General features: G+C 51.2%; 1 protein-coding gene across 1 annotated transcript; it reads left to right on the forward strand.

Annotated features, from left to right (window-relative positions):
- The first annotated feature begins 10,613 nt into the window (after positions 1–10,613).
- TIMM10 (translocase of inner mitochondrial membrane 10) lies at positions 10,614–13,788 on the forward strand. Its single transcript, XM_075548112.1, has 3 exons — positions 10,614–10,734; positions 11,181–11,296; positions 13,373–13,788. The coding sequence occupies exons 2-3, from the start codon at positions 11,226–11,228 to the stop codon at positions 13,572–13,574; spliced, it is 273 nt and encodes a 90-aa protein (XP_075404227.1). The 5' UTR covers positions 10,614–10,734; positions 11,181–11,225; the 3' UTR covers positions 13,575–13,788.
- Positions 13,789–22,782: the final 8,994 nt, after the last annotated feature.

Consider the following 22,782-nt stretch of genomic DNA (forward strand, 5'->3'; position numbering starts at 1 on the left):
CTCTAGAGGGAGAAGACAAGCGCATCTGGTCATGTGAGCCCTAAGAATGCACGCTGGGGCTCAGTCCTGGCTCCCCCACTGCCTGCCTCTGGAGCCGAACACCCACTTTTCCTGGGGTGAAATGGAGATGAGCCCCGGGCCCCACAAGGTGGGAGGGCTGGCCTGCATTCAACTACAGGCCTTCTGTAACCTATGGCTTTGTCTTCAGAGAACATAGGGTGACATCATGCCCTTCCCGCGATTTTGCATTCCTTCTGAATAAACTATCATCCCGTGGATTCTGGCTCATAGCCATCCTAGAGGGCAGAAAAGAACTGGCCCGTAGGATTTCCAAAGGTGTGAATCTTTAGGGGATCAGAAAGCTCCTCTTTCTCCTGTGGGACGCCTGTTGGGTCCCAACCGTGGTGTTCTGGTCGGCCGCCAGGCACTTAACCGTGGCACCACCGGCACTCCTTACTTCAACCAGATGGTCACCATTTGGTTCCCGGGTCCCTCTAATTATTAGAGTCTAATTAACCTGTGGAGCCATCGCTGCCCTCTGCAAGGCAGGCCGGCGTCTCTGCACATCACCGAACCACCGTCTGCTTTCCACTCCCTTTCTTGTTACCGTCGTCTGACGCACGTCGCCTTCTCTTTCTACCAAGTGACTCTGAGTTTCCATTTCGAACAAGAATCTAGAGGAGCATTTCCCAACCTGTGGGTCATGACCTCTTTGGGGGTCGAAAGACTCTTTCGGAGGGGGTCGCCCGATTCATTAACAGTAGCAAAATCACAGGAAGTAGCAACGAAAATAATTCTATGTTTGGGGGGGGGGGGGTCACCGCAACATGAGGGACTGTATTAAAGGGTCGTGGCATTAGGAAGGTTGAGAATCACTGATCTAGAGTTTCTTGTCAAAATACATTGATAATGGTTTTGTAAAGAAGCGAACTCAAAGGGGAACCTTCAGGAAGAGCAGGTACAGGGGACACTGGTGTACACTTGGTCGTCGTGGTGGACTACCAGGAGCTGTAATTTGGGAAACGCTGGGCCAGCTGGGGGTGTCTGGGGTGCTGCCAGCTGGGACAGCTGGGAGTTCTTGGGAACAGGCTGGGTGGGAAATTTTCCTTTTGTGAAGGAGGGAAACGTTTTCTCCCTAACCTTGAAGGGGAATCCAACCCTTTGGCTGCCCCTGGGGCTGGGTGGTGGTGGGGTGGGGCTCTGGCACCTCCCCGTGGGACTTCCTGTTCAGGTGCAAGACAAGGGGCTGTCAAAAAATAGTGCTACTGGGGTCCTGATGCTCTGTGCACAAGTCTCCAAACACAATCGATTTAGACACATTTCTGTGACGGAGGGGTTGCTGCAGCCAAGCTCTCAGTAGTACGCTAGTCTTAGTCTCAAGGCTGCCTTGAAATCAAGGTCCGGTCAACATGCGGCTTCTAAGGAACGCCACTGGGCCAGTTGCAACCAAGGCAGAGAGGTCCGCGCAGAAGGTCATGGCGAGTGTTCATCAGAGCGCCACCCAGGGCCATCTTGACGGATCGTCGTCCAGTGACACGGGACCATCACAGGGGATTTTTATGAAGAAGTTTTTCTTTTTTAAGAATTGAAAACTGTCTTGGTGATAGAAAGGCCAGAAACATTATAACATTGTGCAGAGGAAATTCTACACACACACACACACACACACACACACACACCACACCATCATCATCATCATCACACCATCACACCAACACACCTGCTCCCTCTTTGAGGAGACAAAGGGCTATCCTGTGAGAATTTCATTGGGAAACCTTTATCTACCCTACAACCTTGTCCCTCCTGATTCCCTTTTGCTCCCCAACTTCAAAGAGCATTGAAAGGGTGCCCACACCACCATTGTGACATGATGTAACTCCTCAGGGAAGGGCCCCTCCCAAACTCCCTGCTGGAAAATCGATTCGGACTCATAGTGACCTTATGCGATGCGGTAGAACTTCCCTGTAGGGCAGCGGTTCTCAACCTGTGGGTTGCAACCTCTCTGGGGGCCGAACGACCCTGTCACAGGGGTCGCCAATTCATCACAGTAGCGAAATGACAGTGATGAAGTAGCAACAACAATGATGGTATGGTTGCGGGGTCACCACCACATGAGGAAGTGTCTGAAAGGGTGGCGGCGTGAGGCAGGTTGAGAACCGCTGCTGTAGGGTTCCCAAGGCTGCCCAGCTGCATGGGAGCAGAAAGCCTCCTCTGAGCATCTATCTGTGGTGGGTTCTCGCTCCACACCCAGGCCTCCTAGGGAAGGGTTGGGGAGATGAGGACACTGTCTTCTGAGCGTACAGACCCAGCTGTTGGACAGGCTGAGACAGGAGCTTCACGCTGCGCCTTCCTTCTGGTTTCATGGAGGTTTCTACACGTGTGGGGCACTACCTGTTGATGTATGTCTCCCTGTGTCCACAGAGGGATCGATACCGGTGGTTTTCAAATTGCCTGAGTAAAAACCTTTTCTTTTTTTTTTTTTTCTGAAAATGGGGTGGTAATCCCCCAACTTATTTAAGTTCTATTCAACTAGCTTGGTTTGGGGATCAGGGCCACCTTTCCATCTGCCTGCCCCTCTCAGGGGTCTGGTTACAAAGAAAACAATTCCCAAATAGGATTCAGGGTGTGACTCAGGAGGATAAAGACGTGGACACTCTTGTCACCAGCTAAAAATACCTCCGGTCTTGGCAGTGCCAACTTTCTTGGTGACAGTACTCAGGGTACCTGGGTCATTGGGATAGAGGACGGGAGGCAAGAGGACAGACAGACAAGGGAGAGACAGAGCTGTGTCCTTGCTGCCCACTTGGGTCTTCTCAGCCCCCAGGCCAGAGGTCTATAGTCCCTCAGGACTTAGAACTTTCCCTGGAAAACAGGGTGTGTATGTGTGTGTGTGTGTGTGTGTGTGTGTGTGTGTGTGTACGCGCAGACATTTCTACTCTCCCTTTCTAGTGGATTGAGTGAGTCCTCCCCCAATAATGTATTCTAGACCTGAATTCCTGTACGTCGTCCTCAGAGAGATGGATGGACGCAGTGGTCCACCATGAACCCAAACATAGCAACCATTGTGAGGACAGGCAATGGTTCATGCAGTTGTGCACAGGATTGCTATGGGTCCTGACTCGATGGCACCTGACAACTACAACAGCGGTTCTCAACCTGTGGGTCGCGACCCCCTTGGGGGGTTGAATGACCCTTTCAAAGGAGTCGCCTGATCCATAACAGTAGCAAAATTGCAGTGATGAAGTAGCAATGACAATAATTATATAGTTGGGGGGGGGGTCACCACTCCGTGAGGAATTGTATGAAAGGGTCGTGGTATTAGGAAGGTGGAGAACTGCGGGACAGCAACTCCTGTGCCCTGCTGGCACTGCTAACCTTAAGGTTGGTGGTTCAAACCCAAGAACCACTCCACAGAAAGAAGAGGCGGTGGTCTGCTCCCGCTGTGAAGACTGACAGCCTGGGAAACTGTGTGTGTGTGTGTGTGTAGGGGAGTTTGAAGCAAGTCGATGGCAGAGGTGGGTTTGGGAAACTGTGTGTGTGTGTGTGTGTGTGTGTGTGTGTGTAGGGGAGTTTGAATCAAGTCAGTGGCAGAGGTGGGGTTTGGGTTTGGATGGTGTGTGTGTGTGTGTGTGTGTAGGGGAGTTTGAAGCAAGTCGATGGCAGAGGTGGGGTTTGGGTTTGGATGGCTGTGGAGGAGTTCCCATGTGGAGTAGGGTTTTCTTTGACCCCTGAGTCCCAGTGGCTGTCATGGAGAGGGGCCGTTGAGTCGGCTCGGCCCCAGGCCTGCGCCAGCCTCACAATTGTGACGCTGGAGCCTGTGAACACAGCCATCGCGGTGGGTGGTCCATGCAGAGCGTGCGTTCAGCCACTCGCTTTGAGATGTGAAAGAGCGGATGGGGCCAAGGAAGGCTGGGAGTGGGGAGGCATGTGCCCTATGGAGATAACGCAGAGGCTGGTTGTCTCCAAGCCCAGGGAGTCCCAGGGTGGCCATCGAGAGAAGCCGAGACAAGGGCAACCCCAGAACGGACAGAGCCCCTGCTCCCTGAGAGCCAGCACCCCGAGACCAGTCCCCCATGCTTTGTAAAGTGGCGGGACAGTGAAGAAGAGGAAGGCCCTCAGCGAGATGGACCCACACCGTGGGCTCACACATAAGGACAATTGGGAGGAGGGAGCAGGGCCGGGTGGTATGTCCTTCCCTTATACATTGGGCCACTATGAGTCTGACTCATGACACCTGATGAGAACCCAGCAAGTCCTCTGTGGCAGAGTCCCTTCAAGCCTCTGTCTCGTGACACATTTCTGGGACCGCAGCACTGACTGGCTAGGCCACCCTCCCTTGGTACAGCAATTCCTTCGGGTGAGAGAGAACAAATGCTCAGCCTGGGGGATGAAATGAGTGAGAGGAAGCGCACCTTCCCCGGGCTCCAGCACGCACTCACCCACTCACAGCTGACCTGAGCGCGTCTATCTGTCCTGGCCTCTCGGGCTCCCGTCCCACACCGGCAATGCCCCAGTTGTCTAGATGCAGGACAGTGGAGGATTGGGCAAGCCAGCGCCTAGAGGGTTGAGTTGTCCCTGTGGGGCTGGGCCTGTCCCCGGCTGTCCCTGTCTCAGGGCAACATCCCGACCTGGCTTCAAGGGTGTTTATTTGATGAGACCCAGCACAGAGAGACCAAGCCAGGGAGATGATAACAAACCCTTTTTATACCTCCGCGTGTGTGGCAGGGCTTGGCTGGGTTGAGACGCAGAGTTCCAACCACCTCTCCTCCTGAATGCTTCCACACTCTTAGAGTGGTGGAAGGGAAGGGGCAGGTGTTTCTCTCTCTCTCTCTCTCTCTCTCTCTCTCTCTCTCTCTCTCTCTCTCTCTCTCTCTCACACACACACACACACACACACACACATACACACACACACACACGCTCGCTCTCTCAGCCACCTGTGTTGTCTTCACCTCAGCCTCCCACCCTCCAGGCTTGTCATAAATAGACAGAGTGAAAGCACGCAGTTTGCTGAGAAATCAGGGCACCACCACCAAGCTCAGCTTCGCCACTTCCTCTGTGGTGCTGGTCCGGCTCCCATGGAGCTGATGAGGGTGCGGGCTCCGTGAGGTTCTCAGTGGCTCCTTTCTCAAAAGGAGGGGCTGGGGTGCTGCTGGCTCCACAGGACAGGTTAGCCATCTGAGACTCAGAATGCACTTTTCTTAATGGAAGAAGCCCCGGGACAAGAGTTAAATGACCCAACCAAGCCAAGATGCCAGGTCTAGCCCAGTGCTCACACCAAGAGGCTGTCCCTGCCCCGACTCCTCAGCTTAGTGTCCCTTCCATGGTTCCAGTCCTCTGCTGGAGGAAGGGCAGGCAGACATATGGATGAGCTCAGCTCTCTTTCTTCTAAGCACTCAGGAGGCCCTTCATGAACAAGTTTCCCTTTTCCTGCCTCCCCCTACCCTCTGGATGCCCTGGATGAAGCTGTCTGTCCCTGGAAAGACTTACAGCCTCAGAAAACCCACGGAGCAGGTCTCCTCTGCCCTATAGGGTCACTGTGCCTTGGACTCGACTCAGTGGCAGTGAGTTTGGGGCTTGCTGGTTAAGCGCTGGTTGCTTACTGATAGATAGGTCATTGGTTTGAAGCCGGCAGCCACTCCACAATAGTGGCTTTCCAGCCTTGGAAACCCGATGAGAATAGTTCTGCTCTGTCTTACAGGGCCACTGTAGGTCAGAATTGACTCAATGGTAATTTTTTTGGGGGGTGGGGATGGGGGGTTAGACAGTTGTCATTGCTGGTGGAAGCAGGAGGCCAGGCCTTTCTTCCATGGCACCATGGAGTGGGTTTAATCCACTAGCCTTTTGGTTAGTCGTACAGATTGTTTGTGCACCCATCCCCTCACCCCCACCCCCAGGGGGCTCCTCCTCCCCTCTGTACACTCTGTCCCTCATCTTCCTTCCCCAGGAAGCCTCCCTGCCATCCCTGTTTTGTGTCCCAAGCTGCACAGCCCACAGCTCCCCCTCCCTCTTCCTGTTTCCCTGACAGGGAGATAGCCTAGGAGTCTGGGCCACCAGGCTGGCTTCCGGTGACCCTGAGGTGATCCCCCCACCCCAGCCAGGGATGTTTTCTTAGAGACCATTCTTGACTGCTTAGAGCCTGCCTCCCAGCCCAGCAGGATGGGGAGATGCCCAAGGCCCTTTTCACCCCTGAGAGGGTCTCCTCCTGGGGGCTTCCCTCACCCCATCCCACCCCCGGCTGCCCTGCGGATGATCCCCGGGGGCTGTGGCCCTGTCCCCTGGGATGTAAAGAGAGCTGACCAAGGACAGTGGAGGGAATTAAGAGACACCAGAGCCCATCAGGAACTAGCTTGAAGGGCTGACCACTAGAAGGTGGGGACTGGGAGAAGGGGACATTTAGAAAGAACCCAGGACTCTCCTACCTGTGGGCTTCTGCTGGGGCTTGAGAGTTGGCGTCTTCCCCCAGCTTCTCGGCCTGGTTCCCGGGCTGCTTTTAAGCCCCAGCAACGTCTAGGTCTCAGCTCATGGGTCCCACCCCCTGCTCCCTTTAACCCCATGAGGTTCAATGCTCCCTCCAGAAGAGAGAGAGCGAGCAGTGTTTACTACCCTGTTGGTACAACACGGTGCTCTGGGTTGGGAGGCTCAAGTTTCCGCGAAGACTTGACAGGTGGCACCTTTCAATCACTGCATGCTCCTCACACTCCGACAGCTGGCAGTAGTCACCTCTCTTCCCAGTGGACTCCCCTGCCCTTGGGGACCTCAGTAGCCATCTGCAGGGACCAATGGGAGCATGGTTCTCAGGCCTCTGGCTTCCCCTGCCCATCAGGAGTGTACCCCCCTGCCCTTCCTTGCACCCTTTGCGGGGGGGTGGTGGGGGGGGGGTGGGGAGTGGTGCTCCTTTAAACAGTCTCTTTGACTCTTCCTGAGACAAAAGCAGCTGCAGATGGCTGGGGCAGAGTGCCGGGTGAGGGTGATGAGGCAGCTGTCAGACTTGGGGGAACATGAACATGCGTCTGGGGACATATGTGGGACAAAGGGATTTGGAGGGGGCGGGGGCAAAGATCAGAAGAGTGGGGGAGGCAACCTGAGGGTGGGCTTGGAATCTAGAGAACATTCCAGAGCTCCCCTCTTGAGCTGAAGTGACAGGTACACAAGCCTTGAATACATTGTTGTAATGAGTTGAAACTTTGTTCCCAAGAAACCAAACCACCTTTTAGCATCTCTCTCTCTCTGTTACATGACCCACAGTAAGTACCAAGTTTGGGGACTGTGCTCAGGGGAGATCCCTACTCCCAGTTCTCAGGAATCTTGTGATTCCACCTCTCCCCTCCCCCCATGGCCCCAGCACTTCACACCAGCTTCTTTCCTGTTCCTAAAAGAAGTCAACCCCTTTCCCCTCCGGAGTCAGAAATGGAGCCTTCCCTCTTCTGGTGTCAGCTCCCATTTCATTTCCCGAGAGAGGTCCCTGATGATCTGGTGGTCTAAAGGAGCATGTCCCCTCCCCTCCCCTGTCTCTTCATCGTTTCAGCCTCTTTAATTTTCTGCATGATAATTCCTGGAAGCTAGAATGATCCTACAATTTCTCATTAAAGTCTCTCATTAGACTAGCAGTTCGGAGTGGACAAGGAGTTGGCGTGCCATGGTCATGCTGTAGGCCTGTTGTAGCTACATCATTTCATGTCAACTTGATAAATAGGTTATAGGGGTGGAGTCTAGCCTATCAATCAGGTCACAGGCTGATTGATGCCTCCCTGTAGGAGTGGCCTTCTCATGAGATTTCTGGGAGTTTCCTCTCTTCCTCCATGAAGGTAGGACACTCTCTCTCAATGGAGCCACACTGATGGCAGCCAGAGCCCTGGGGATGCTTCCACCGCCACTGAACCCACTGGACTTTCCACCCACCGGACTGTGATCTTCCTGCATTCAGCATCATTGTATGTACTGCATGCGTCTGAAGGGGAATTCATGGGCTAATAATATCAGACTTAGGGGCTAATCTTGAACTTATGGACTTGATTTGAACTGGGCTGTTTCGATACATAATTACTTCTTGATATAAAGTCCTCTCTTACACATATATGCTTCTCTGGATTTGTTTTAGTCAACCCAGACTAACACAGCCCCAAACCTAAACCCACTCCCCAGAGTCTATAGGGTGTTTGAGGATGTCAATCTTTACAGGAGCAGACAGCCTTATCTTTCTTCTGTAGATGACTGCTAGGTTCAAACTACCAGCCTTGTGCTTAGCAGACCAATGCTTAGCATAATGCTTGATTCATATTACCCCCTTCCCCCAAAAATAATTACTTAAAAGTTAAACTAAACGGACTGCCATTGAGTCAGGTTCACAGTAAGCTTATAGGGTAGATTACTCCATAGCATTTGAGAGACTAAATCTTTATGATTGAGAGCAGGTAGCCTCATGTTCTGGAGTGGCTAGTGAGTTCGAACAGCCAAACTTGTGGTTAGTCCAATGCTCAACCCACTGCCCCACCAGGACTTCTTCATTTTAGGGACTCACTAAATATTATTGCATGAATGAATAGATGTCCTAAACAGGAACTTGGTGCATTCTGCCTGGAATGATCAGAGAGGTTTTATGGTAGAGCTATGTACGGGAACCTGTCCAATAGTGACAGGTTCTGGTTGCTTCTTGTATTAAGATATTACCTTCACGTTTCTGGCGCTTATCTGCCCACAGGGGGTTGATGAACCCTTCAACATCTCTCTCTTGCTTGCTCTCTCGTGTGGGGTACCAGCCCCCACAACGGAACGGGTCCCAGGGGCAGTTATGTAGTTGCAGGTTAAATTAAAGAGACATCAGACAATATAAGACATGAAACTGCTCACCACCCGGATGACCATGATCTCAGCAGCCAGGTCTGGGTAGAGAGAGAGCGAGAATATATTTCCAATCACGGCATATATACACTTCTGAGAACATGCAAGCCCCACTGATTACATCATAACGGGAAGAGGTTGTACAATTGGCATACATCAATCAGAAGGGGGGCACTAAGGGTACACATGTGACAAGATGGGCAGACTCTAGATTTGAGATGGCAGTCTAACCTTGGTCTTCCTTGAGTTGGCTTGACCCTGTCTCTGGGCTCTCCTTAGGGAAACAATCTACTATCCTTATTAGAAGGGAGTGGGCCCTATTTAAGGTGGTACAGACTACAGAGTCTGATTGCTTAATGGCTGACAACCCTCAGGGAGATAAGCTCTAAGCAACTGACATTGACCTCCATGTCATTTACCATGTTGGCATATATTTGGGGACAATTGAGGGAAAAACCCTTCTGTATCCCACACTCTCTGTCTGGAAATGTGCTTTCCTTCTTGTCCAACCCTCACTGGGTATGGACAACAGCAAGTGGAGCACCATTGTACTGCTCCTAAGAATTTCTCTAGACAATTCGTTTCCTCACTGGTTAAACGGCTTTTGAGCACCAGCCATGTGCTGGGGATAAAGCAGTGAACACAAGAGAAAACAGACAAAACCAGATAAAAGATGTGTGGAGTGGAGCTACCCAGTAAACAAACCAACAAAAACCCTTTGTGGATAAAACCATCGACTTTATTGTAAAGCCTACGAAATGGCCTGAATCAAAGAAGTCCAGCTGTCTTCAGAGTGGACACATTTGAAACCAAGAGTGGAGGGCTGACGGTGGGTGGTGGCTCACTTGCTAAGATACAGACGTGGTTACTGTGTCAACCATGTCAGTTACATGCACAGACAGTACAGTCACTGGTGGACAGAGAGCGTAGAGAAGAGTATTTAAAGTTTAAGAGAAAGGCCCATCAGATGTACAATCGAAGGTCTTGTAGGAAAAGGAGCCATCAGATTTGTCACCATCAGGAAACTTGTGGTTGCAACTCCCTCTTTCTCAAGGTTCCTCACCTGTTCTTCCAGAACACCCAGTAAATAAATACCCATGTACAGCCCAAGCCCACCGGCTCATAGGGACCCGATAGGGCGGAGTAGGGCTGCTTCAAGGTGCCCATGCTCAGGTCTTGCTCAGGGCGTACCTACGTTGAACGAACCGGCTTACAAGCACAGAGCGAAGCTTAGGAACTTGCACACAGCAGTAGTCGTGCCTTGGAGCAAGGGTTCGCAAATTGGGCGCACACAGAAATCAACTGGGGAATTAAAAAAAAAGTACTGATGCCTAGGTCTGGCATTTCGATCCAATTCGATTTCGACCCCCCCGAGATTCCGATTCAAGAGGCACGCCGTGCGGCCCGGGCATCGGACTTTTAAAAAGCGCCCCCAGGTGATTCCAATGGGCAGCACACTCAGTTTGAGGGCATCCTTCAGGCTCCCCCGTTGCGCTCCCGCGCCGGCTCTCCAAGGTGCGGGCGAGGCTCACCGAGCTCGACCGACTCGTCCCTCAGCAATAGACTCCCGCCTCGGCGTGACAACCCACGACACCGGCTTTCCAACCACGAGGTGGACGCTCTGCCCACCTCCCGCGCCTCTATGATACTTTGGAGTCCCCTCTAGCATTCCCACAGCGCCTTCAGCTGCGGCCGGAGGCTCCCTCTCTATGGTATCTGATATCCCGGCTCCACCTCGTGGGTACTTTATCCCGGAAGCGAGTCTGGAAGGAGGCGGGGCTTCCCTCGGAAGTGATCCACGTGCTTCTGCTTACCGTGTCGGTGCCGGGTGAATTGCCTGTGCTTGCCTGAAGTTGGGGACACGGGGGGCGTCGTGACCCGCCCCAGGCCGCGGTGAGTGACCTGTGGCCCCTCTGACCCCTAGGTGGCCCCGGAGATGGCGCCGCCATTTCTGAGGTGGAGCCCTTAGCCCGGGACCGAGCGGCTCGGTCCCACGTGTGACTGAATTCCCAGCGTCCGGAGTGCCCAGGCCCGCTGTGTCGGGTGTCCCCCTCGACTTTCGCGAGTTTCTGGATAGAGTTGACCCCCAGGGACAGGGCGTGGGGCGCCGCTGCTCAGTGTCCATGCCCGCCATCGTGCGACCTTGGGCTAGGTCGGGGCGGCCTTTCGGGCTTCGGTTTCTGTCTGTATCAGTGACATGGGGCCGACGGGCTCACGGGGCGCAAGATGACCGTCCCTGGTGTGGCGCCCAGTAGTGATCCCTCCGCGCCCTTCTGCGGGCGCGCGGGCCGAGAGCGGGACCCGGAGGGCCGGCCCCTGACCGTGGTATCTGCCCCCAGGATTAAAGTCCGGAAGGCGAGCCCCTCGGCGGCGCTAGCACTGTGATGGATCCGCTCAGGGCTCAGCAGCTGGCCGCTGAGCTGGAGGTGGAGATGATGGCCGACATGTACAACAGGTAAGGAGAGCCATCCCCGAGAGTGGACTTTGGTCTCCCTTTCCGAGGGCAGGAGCGGGGCCGTCTGACAAATGCTCCCCTGCGTGCTAGGGGCGCCTGAAGCCGGTGCTTACCCCGCCCGGGCGGCCCGCTGCCCACCCGCGGCAGTCGATGGCCGGTGCTGCTCACCTATGTGTGGCAGGCGACTGGCGCAGACGCCGATGAAGCCCTAGGAGGAGTTGGGATTTAATAGGATAGAAGCTTGTCGCTGAAGGGCATCATGCTGGGTAAAGCAGAGGGGCTGTATAGAAGGAGGGAGGCCCTCCCCAAGCAAAGGATCCACTGTGAGGTCGGCTCAGGACCGGACTGCGTTCGTGGTATTGCACACAGGGTCGCTGTGGGTCGCAAACGAGTCCTGACAACAGCAGCGCCGGACTTGAGAGAGTGGAGGAGAGCTGGGCCAGCCCTTACCTTTTCCAGAAGCTTGAACGTTCGCCTTGTCACAACTAGCAGATGCCCACTTACTAGCTTAGTAACATTTCTTGAACTCTTACCTGTATGCCAGGCACTTGCTGAGCATTTACCTTTTGGCATCTGAGTCCTGTTTTAAGATGAGGAGAGAGAGGGGGGCTTCTAGAGGTCATTGAAGACACCCCGCTGACACCGTGGTTAGCCACTCAGAGACCAGCAGCTCTGCAGGAGAAACGTCCTGGCAATCTGCTCCAGTAAAAGTGACAGCATTGGAAACCCCGAGGGGCAGTTTTTCTCTGGCCTCTAGCCCTCTTCGAGTCTAAATCAACTTGACAGCTTACAACAACACTGGTTAGTTAATGTCCTCCGGGTCCCAAACGAGTTGCCAGGCCATTTGGAAAATTTGGGGACAGATCCCCGCTCCACCATTCACCTGCAAGCAGTACGGCCTTGGGCAAGGTACGGAGGTTCTTTGGCAGATGTTTTCCTCGTCTGTAAAATGGAGATAATAGCACATAAAGACATCATAAATATTAAATGTAAGACACCTGATAAGCCCTCAGCATGAAGCCCAGCACATGGTGAGCAGTCAGTGCCTGCTGTTTTTATCAGCGTCATCTCTCTCTTGTCCTCTTTCAACTTACTGGTTTGCTTTGCAGGTGTGAGGTAGAATTGCCTGTAAATGGTCTTAAAGTGTAGGCTTTAAGTCTGATGTCAGACCACCAGGGTTCAGTCCCTAGTTCCTGGCTATCCTGAGCAGATTACTGAGCCTCTGCCCCTTCATTTATTTATTTGTAAAACGGGGGTAATTAAGTGCCAGCCTTGTGTGGGCTTATTGTAAGGCTTGCTGGTATGTGCCGGCAAGTCAATTTTAGGGTTTGCGTGGCTGTACTTGTTCCAGGAGAAGGCTGCCACAGCAGTCTCCTGTGGAGTGGCTAGTGGGTTTGAACTGCCAACCTGTGGGTACACAGCCACCACTTAACCACTCCAGTTGTAAGGGTTGCACTCAGTAACCCAAGCACGTCCGAATGGAACTCCACCTAGTCCTGCACCATCCCCATTGGAGCATTGTGACTCGGTTTTCCATGGCAGATTCCCCCTCCCCCCAGAATTAGACCACCAGGCTATTCTTCCTAATCTCCCTTAGTCTGGAAGCTGAGACCTGTTCAGCATCCTAGCAACATGGAAGCCTCCACTGACAGATGGCTGGTGGCTGGCATGAGGTGCACTGGCCAGGAGTCAAACCGGAAAGCAAGAATTCTACCAAGTCGCACTATTAGGTGCTGTTGTGTGGTTTCTGACTCTTAGTGACCCTGTGTAACGAAACGCTGCCTGGTCCTGTGCCATCCTCACAATTACTCTGCTTGAGCCCGTTGTTGCAACCACTGTGCCCGCCTGGCTGATTGAGGGCCTTCCTCTTTTTCGAATAGTCCTCTAGTTCCCAAATGTGTGCGACTGCACATGCATTCACTTAGCTGGGGCCCCTGCTCCGAAGGGCCTTAGGGGATGGCCGAGGTGCACATGGAAGGGGAAGTCTTTGGCCAGAGCCACCATGGGTGGGGGGTCCTGGTTACTACTGGGCACTTTGAATCTCCTTTGCAACCCCTCCCTCCCCACCCCCTGCAGAATGACCAGTGCCTGCCACCGGAAGTGCGTGCCTCCCCACTACAAGGAAGCCGAGCTGTCCAAGGGCGAGTCTGTGTGCCTGGACCGGTGTGTCTCCAAGTACCTGGACATCCACGAGCGGATGGGCAAAAAGTTGACGGAGCTGTCCATGCAGGATGAAGAGCTGCTGAAGAGGGTGCAGCAGAGCTCTGGGCCCATGTGAAGACCCTGGGCTGCACCCTGCCCCTTCTCGGCTCCCTCCTGCTGGGTGCTGTTTGCCAAGACTGTGCCAGGCCTGGGCTCTCGGGAGGGTCTCAGGAGGCCCGAGCGTGGCCTCAGGAGCGTGCTTGTGGTTGAAGACACTGGAATGAAAACTGTGTGTGGGTGTATAAACGTATATATTAAAACAGTGTTGTTCACACCCCTTTCCCCTCTACCACACAAAGCAATGCACTTGGGAAATCTGGAGGGGAAGCCCTGCTTTGACCAGCAGGGTGAGTCGAGTGTGCTGTTTCAGACCTCAGGCTGGCACACACAGCAGACTGGGGTTTCAGTGTTGCCTCACGCTGTGCCACCCTGTACTCTTCACTTCTCTGCTGGCACCTCCTCGCCTTCAGGGAGGGAGGGAGGGAGGGGAGGGTGGTAGTGCCTACATCACACGGCTGCTGTGAACATGAAATGAGTGCGTCTGTGAAGCTCTGAGAAAGATGTGTGAGAGATGCTACCCCAGGTGCCAGGTGCCTGCTTCTGGCTGCACACGCCATCTCTGGCATCTTCAGAAGTCGTCCCTAGCCCTTTCTTCCAAGTTGCCTCAAGAACTTGCTCAAAGCCCCATCTGTTCCATTAATACTGGAGCACTTACCTGTTGGCTCCATGAGGACTCGGGTGGGGGTGGGGATATATGTTAGTAATGTACGTGTCTATGTATACATATATTTAAATAGTTCCAAGTCTAACTTATGACCCAGCATAAATGCGTATCTCTCTGTTAGCGAGTAGGCCCTGTTACAATCCATCAGTCCAATCCCCTGAGTAATGTATATTTGTCAAACAACCTGGCATTGGGTGGGGCCACGCAGGTAGTTCACAAAGGGACGATTTAGAGAAGGTGAAAAGCAGGTGAGGTTTAAGAAGGAAGTAGGCCACCCCTTGGTTTTAAGTTGCAGTATTATGTGTGATAAAGGTGAGTGATCTGGGGAGGGGCTGGGCCGCCTGAATCAGGGACAATTCTCATGCAACCCTCCCAGCCAGGCTAAAGGCCCTAGGAGGAAATGGAACCTCAGAGGGGGTCACTTGTGAAGACCTGCTGCCACACTGACCAGGGGCCGTGCCCAGTTCCCACCTCAAGGACTGGACAGTTCTCCCAGTGGATGTGGGTCACCCATGGTAGCTGTTCCTGCATGGGGGAGGGGGCTCTCCAGGTACAGGAGGCAGAGTCCAGCCAGTCTGCCAGACTTGGAAATCTAGCTGTGTACTTGGGGCTGAGTACCTGTTGCTCCGTCATTGAAATGGCCATGAAGACGTACCTCAGGTACTCATGAGAGTGCTTGGCACATGTGGTAGCACTTAATGTTCTGTATTGCTAAGGTAGGTGTGAGATGGAGACACTTGGTGCTTTGAAGTTGGGCTAATTAGAGCTGGGCCAACGCTGCTTTCTAGGTAATCAAGTGCACGTTGGAGTCAACAGATGGCGCTGTCTGCCCATGAGGCCTGGGCTGCGTGGGGCATGTCAGTGAGTGCGTGTTGATCACAGGCTATTCTGTGCCAGACTGCTGCTGGGAAGGGGCAGGATCCATGGAAGCCAAACCACTTTCTGTCCCGCGACCTGCCCTCCAGATTGTCAAGGAACAAGCTTCCTGACAGTGCAAAGTTGGAGCCTGGAGATGGGCTTGGAGGACGCCAGTGACTGACCCGGCTCACTTAGCTGCCAGCCAGCCAGCCAGTGGGTGGAGAACTAGGTGAGGAGTAAAGGGAGGTTGGGAAGCAGCCAGTACAGAGGGGGCAGCTGGTGCCTGTAAGAAATGCTGAGACTTATGGAATTGCTGTCCTGTGCTAAGCTCTGCCCTCACTGCTATGGAGTCAATGCTGACTGCCACCCCTGTGGGTTTCTGAGACCAATTTTACGGAAGTAGAAAGCGCAGTGTTTCTCTCAGGGAGCTACTGGTGGTTTCAGACTTCCGACCTTGTGAATCACAACCCACTACACTGCCAGGGCTCCTAAGCTCTGTACTAAGGTCTTAAAGGAGGCTTAGTAGCTCAGTGGCAAAGCACATGGCCACTTACATAGAGGTTTGCGGTTCAAACCCACGCACAACTCCGCAGATGAAAGATGTAGCTATCAAGCTCTGGAAAGATTTCCAGTCTTGGGAATCCTACAGAGCCAGTCGACTGTCCTACAGGCTCACAAGGAGCCGGGATCAACTTGAGAGCAATGCTGCTTGTTTTTGTGGTTTTAAGTGCCCTGCATATTTAATTTCAGTTCATCTTTACAGTAATCCTGAGACAAGTCCACTTATTTTTCCTTTACATGGAAAGAAACCGAAGCTCTGAAAAGTTAGTAACTTGCTTCAGGTCACAGCAAGTAAGTGATAGAACCAGAGTTCAAAGGCAGAGGCCACGTTTAACCACTCCTCTGGGCCTGGGGGCGGATGGTCCCGGATGAGGCAGTGTCAACAATTTCAAGTTTCATTCAACAATATTTACTGTTAGCCTGCTCCATGCAGAGAACTATGGGAAAGGCCCAAAGTGAATTAGCTGGGTTCCTGCACTGGGGGGAGGTAGTGGCTGGGGGTGGGTGGGTGAGACATGCCTACAAAGGGGCCATCCCACCTGTTAGTCTGGGTGGACCAGAGAAAATTATAGACAAGTGTGTAAGAAAGAACACATATATACAAGAGCAATTGAAAAGGAAACAATTCAGTCCGGATCAAGTCCACAAATCTGATATTAGCCCATATGTCTGATACCAATCTGTAAAGTCCTCTTCAGACTCATGAAACACATGCAATGATGCTGAATCCAGGAAGACCATAGGCCAGTGGGTGGGAAATCTTATGGGTCCAGTGGGATTGTAAGCATCTCAGTGTTGACAGGCGTCTCCATGGGACTCCTCCGTCTCAGGGCACTAGCAGTTACCTGTGTCTTGTCAGCAGCAATGTCTCCCAGGGAGTGAGCCTGCGTCCTGCCTCCAGTGAGCTATTTATCTCCTTAGCGCTTCCAAATGAGGTCCTCAAACTAGGACCTGAGTGACAGGCTCAACACCCCTTTCCTCTTAATCCTCTCAAATTGACAACATTATATAACTACCACACCACCCAAAGGGAAGATCTGTTAACAAGAGCTGACAGCAGCCTGTACTGTCTGTCCTATAAGCCTCCCACCACCAATAGCCTTCCTCATCATCTGGTGGCGCTGCTGGTTAAGAATTGGGCTGCTAGCCACAAGGTCAATGGCTCAAACCCACCAGTCATTCTGATGGAAAAAGGTGCAGCTTAAAAAAAAAGGTGAGGTTTTCTGCCCCCATAAAGATTTGCAAATCCTCAGAAGCCCCAAATAGAGTTGCTATGGGCCAGAATCTCCTTGATGGTAGTTGTCATCATCTGCTGCTGATGACATCATCTGCTGATAGGCGTTTGGTCTGTGCCTTCTGTGTTGGGTGTTCAGATGCGTGGACACAAGAAAATGTATTTCTAAGAGGGCCCTGTGCCCCTCCCTCCTGGTCTTCCATGCCCTTGTATAATCTGCCCTTGAGTGTGGTCTGAACATACAGGCTGGGTTCTAAGAAACAAAACTCAAGGCCATTGAGGCAATTCTGATTCATAGCAACATGTAGGAGAGGATAGAACTGCCCCTGTGGGTTTCCAAAATTGTGATTCTTTAAGGGAGTAGAAAGCCTCATCTCCTGAGGAGCAGCTGGTGGTTTCAAACAGCTGGCCTTGAGGTTAGCTGTCCATCTAACAGAGGGTGGAATGCCGCCACTCCGGAGGTTCAGTTGCAAAGGTGGTTTATCTGTCAGCTCTCTCCCTCTTCTCTCTGAGTACTTGGATGAGACTGCTGCTAAGCTGGGAGCTGCCCACGTGATGAGGAACTGAGGGGCAGTGAGCGAGCTCTGAAGCCAGCCCCTCCCTGGTCAAGCCGTTAGCTAACTGCAGCCATGACCAACACTGCTCGGTCTTGAGGGAGACTGATACTGAGACCTCCAGTGAGTGACCCAGAGAAACAGATCATAAACGGGGCTTCGGCCACCCGTGGTGCTGCAGTTAAGCACTCTGCTCAGCTGTCAAATGAAAGATGGGCCGTTTGAACCCACCAGCGGCTCGTTGGGAGGAAGACGGGACTGTGCTGCTGTAGAGACCCCAGCCTTGGAAAGCCGACGGGGGAAGTTCTACTGTCTTACAGGGTCCATGGGCCAAAAATGATGGCAACAAGTCTGGGTTTGCAGTCCTTTCAAGCTACTAACTGTTGGGAGACTTCGTCACACAGCTGTAGAGGACATACAGTCTGCACAGTGTTACGAGGCTCTGAGACAGGGTTTTGCTCATTGGACTCCCACTATGTTCCAGACAACAATCCAGGCACTTGGGACCCAAGAGCAAACCAAATTCATAAGCACTGGCCGCCCTAATGCTGACGCTCCTGCTGCAGGAACTGAATTATGTGACTCTTCCAACCAAGCCCTTAACTCCCGCTAAACAACCTTTCCCTGCGTGGGTCTGGTAAGAAAGTGGGGGTACGGTACTGGTAGGAATTACCTGCACAGGATTCTCTGGAGTGCTATCCTGCTGTGTGTAAAATGAGCCTCCTCTGAGAAGCAGGAGGAGGGGTCTCATTACCAGCATGTGCCAGGAGTGAAGCGGGTCCCCTGGATCCAAGGTCTACGTGCAGTGAACCTCCTGGTTCCAGAAGACAGCTATATGATCAGAGCAGCAGCAGCAGAACCAGGGGCCAGAGTGGTGAACTGCCGAAGCCACGGAACGAGTAAAGCAGAGTGCTTTTGTGCAGGAGGCTGGCTTGCAGAGTGGAGTGCCTCTGGGCACTTAATTTGGGGAAGCTGGATTCGCTGACCCACAAAAGTAGAGCTGAGTGCCTTTGGAGGCGGGTGCCTTTGGGCACTTGATTCAGGGAGCTGGATTTGCTGATCCAGGGAGTTAGAGCTGACCGCCTTGGGGATGAAGCTTTAGGAGAGTGGGCCTTGATGAGCACACCTGAACGAACTTTGTAACAAGTCCTGAGGAGCAACTCGATCCTGAGCATTTCTCAGAGGCATTACAACCTGTTCGCTTCCGTAAAAAGCCCTTTCGTAAAAAGCCCTTTCCACGTGAACTGTGTCTGCAATGGATATTGAACCCAGAGAGGTCAAATGGTAGGCGCCCTCCAGTAGGTTCCGACACATAGCGACACACCGACATACTCTACTATGACACAACAACCCCATGTAGAGCAAAGCACCGCCTGTCCCTGTCCCTGCGCCATCCTCTGCGCCATCTAAGGTGCAGCTATTGGTCTCGCCCCATCCACACACAAATGCCAAAAGAACCACCCCCCCTCACTGTCATCAAGTCAATTCAGACTCATAGCAACCCTGTAGGATACTGCCCCTGTGCGCTTCTGAGATTGTAAATATTCGAGGAGTAGAAAGCTTCATTCTTCGCCTGCTGAGTAGCTGGTCGGTTCAAACAGCTGAGCTTGTTGTGTGTAGCTGCGACACCACCAGAGCTCCTGAGAATCAAAAGGCAAGTGGAAAGAATTAGTCTAGTGGACTAATGAACCATGGGAATGTTAGGCTCCCCAAATCTGAAACCAGAACTAGATAGGGCCTGGCTATCACTGTCAACAGCTTTAAAAGAGCATAGTAGAAGGTCATGCATACAGTCGGGGGGCAGGGGGTGGGGGCGGGGGATGTGGAACAAAACTCAAAATCAGAGGAAACCAGGTTTAGTGGTCAGATAGTGACTAGAGGGCCCCCCAAGACCTTGGCCCTTAGTCACCCTTCAGGTGTGTACCAAACTAACTCCCCTATCCCCCCTCCCTGCCCGCCCTCTGTTAGAACGATCAGCCATTTAAGATCAAAGTGGCAGTATTTACCCCAGGGCAGAGTACAGAAGGTCCGGGAAGAAGGTGGACTGGAAAGAGGAAACACAGGAAGGACATGAGATAAGGGATGGTACGTCAGAGGAAGAGTTGAAACAAAACATGTATGAACAATTGATTGTAAAATCGATTATCTTCTCTGTAAACTTCACCTAATTCAAAATAGAAAGGGGGGGGGGAGTTACTTTTAAAAAGAATTACCTTGATGTATGTATGGATTGTGATAAGAGTTGTATGAGCCCCTAATAAAACGATTAAAAAACAATTACCTTTTAAAAATGATTTGGTGTGCATTCACAAAGTGGTCCAACCCTCCCAAGTAAGCTAGTTGCTCCTGCGCTTTCTGTCTCAGAGCAACGCCATGGGAGTCGGAGTGGAACTGTGTTTCCTAGGGTTTGTAATGGCTGCTGTGTTGGAAAGAGATGACCAGGCCTGTGCGTTGGCACGGACTTGAACCTCCAACCTTTCAGTCAACTGTGCTGTACATTAACTGTTGACACCACCCAGTGTTATAGTAGGAGGAAAGACCCCACATTCAAATATAATGTATAGAGACCCCTTTCCTTAAACCTTAAAGACGGAGAAGACAAGACAAAGTCAGAACACACTTTATCTGGATGAGGGAGACCACTAGCATGAGCCCATAACAGTGTCCCATAAAAGGGTTCCCAGCCATGCTGCTAAATTAGAAAGCATGGGACACAAAGGAAAACCAACCAACAAACCAAACTCACTGCCATGAAGTCGAGTCCAACGCAAAGTGACTCTGTAGGACAGGGTAGAACTGCTCCTGTGGGTTTCCGGGACAGTAAATCTTTACAGGAGCAGCGAGCCTCATCTTGCTCCTATGACACAATGGAAACTGGTCACAAAATCATGAATCAGATGAAATAATCACTGGCCAAGCTGGGCCCAAAGAGCAAGAAAGGGACCCTGGCTAGGGAACAGTCACTATTACTGACAAGTTTACAGCTGTGGTTCTCAGCCCTCTGACTCTCTTGGTTGGGGCATGTGTGAAGCAGGGTTCTGGATAGATTTATACAGCATGAAGGAATATAACAGATAATTAGTCCACACAGCGGTACAGAGGGCTCAGTTGAACTCACTTCCGTGGAATACCGTATATACTCGAATATAAGCCAACCTGAGTAGAAGTCGAGGTACCTAATTATTACCTGCGAAACCAGAAAAGCTAATTGACTCGAGTATAAGCCTAGGGTGGAAAATGCAGAAGCTATTGTGAGTTTCAATAATCAAAACAAATGAAAATAAAATCACTAAAAATTGAGACATCAGTGGGGTAAATGTTTTTAAATATTTATTTTAAATAAAATACATAAATAAAAGGGCAACAAGTCATTTAACATTAGTAAACCAGCACAGTAAGTGGAAAATAGGTTCAGCAAAAACAAGGTATCAACAATGATACCTTAAGAGTACTATTCCCTGAGCTCAATCAGCAACCAAGCTAAAATGTAAAGAGTTAAAATCCTTCAAAATTGGATTCCTCATCATCATCCATATCCCAATGCAGAGCTTCAGCTGGTGTGAGGTCATCGTAGACGTTGTCCTCACTGAGATCGCCGTCATCACCATCACTGCTGTCATTTTCATACAAAGCACAGTCTTCACTGCCATCCATAGCATTACTAATACTACGTTTCTGGAAGGCACGTCGCACCATGTCTTCTGGAATGTGTTCCCATGCATCTCGAACCCACTTTTCTATTAACTCTTTGTCAGGCTTCACGAGATTTCCTCCTTTTGTTAGCCGGCCTTGACCAGATGACATCCATTCATGCCACATCCTTCACACACGGTCTTTAAAAGGCTTATTCAAAGATACATCCAGAGGCTGCAGTACAGATGTAAACCTTCATGGAATAACGGTTAAAGCAACTTTACTAGATTTTGCTAATTTTTTATGTCATCAGATAGGTGGGCTCTGAACATATCTCAAACAAGTAACAATGGTTTTTTAAGACTGCTCCTGGTCATCGGTTCCAAATTTCTTCCAGCCATTTCTTTGTTCCGTCTTCATCCATCAGCCTTTAACATGTGCATGCACAGTAATACTTGGTGGGAAATTGATCTTTTAAGGCAAGGTCTTTCTTTTAAAAATAATGACAGGACTCTGCTTAGTTCCATTAGCCAAATATGATAGAACAACTGTAAAGTGGTTTTTTTTCATTTCCTGTGGTTTTGAGAAAAATGTTTTTTCTCCTAAACTTGCCACAGTTCTGTTGCTTGGAAGATCAAACATCATGGCAGTTTCATCCGTACTCCCAATATCTGCCAGGTCATAATTATAAATCCTTCTTTGTTTTATAATAAATGACTGCAATGACATAATTTTTTTTTCAAGGTCTTGTGGAAATTTCTGGGAAATCTTTGTTCTGTGTCTCAAACATACCGGTAGGCCAAACCTATTCATGAAGCCAGTACACCACGCTGCTGATGCAGCAATTTTTTTAATGCCTGGTGCTTTTTATATTTGTCATCCTTAGCCATTTGTAGAGCACGTATGCGGATTCCCATGTGTGTTACACAGTAACCATTTTGATGACACTCCATAACTCATGTATGCAATTCACTCTCTAGAGCCCCATAAAAAGATGTTAAACCACGACGAGCTTTTTTAGCTTTTGGAATCTGTTCCAAGTCAGCCTTCATTTTCTGCCACTCCCTCACTTGTTTTTCATCAACACAGAATTCCCTACTTGCAATACTGTTATTGCTCACTTCTGCTCTTGACACAACCTTCATTTGAAACCAGCCTCATATGACCAGCGTTTTTGTTTTGGTTCAAGAATATCCATTTCTTTTTTCTGTTTTTTTAAAATAAATCATTTTATTGGGGCAAGAGTATCCATTTCTAATAGGATAAAAAAACAAGACTTTGAAAAAGAACTTTCATGGTAATGCACCTCCCCCCCCCCCAAACGTGTTAGGCGGGAGGAGGGTGGGGAAGTCCGTGCAGGCAGGGGATGCAGGATGTGAATTAACACAGAGATCAGAGGGGAGAGAGGGAGCGCAGCCACAGACACATCCTTACCAGTTCAGCTGTCAGCATACATGAATTACTATGGGCGCTTCTGCGAATTGGAGCCGTCCAACGACATAGGATGGCTCTGATTGGTTAGATGTGAGTAAACAAACATTCAAAGCCCTGTGGGGAAATGGAAATCACCCTCGAGATCGGGTGCTTGTCCCATTACCTGGGGGGCCTCAGCAAGATGTTACACCTCGCTGAGTTACCACTGACCTGTGTATAAGCTGAAACCCAGTTTTTCGGCTTATACACGAGTATATATGGTAATTAATATACTAGAAGTCCTTCA

Source organism: Tenrec ecaudatus, chromosome 4 (assembly GCF_050624435.1).
Source record: "Tenrec ecaudatus isolate mTenEca1 chromosome 4, mTenEca1.hap1, whole genome shotgun sequence".
In the NCBI taxonomy this organism is placed as follows: domain Eukaryota; kingdom Metazoa; phylum Chordata; class Mammalia; order Afrosoricida; family Tenrecidae; genus Tenrec; species Tenrec ecaudatus.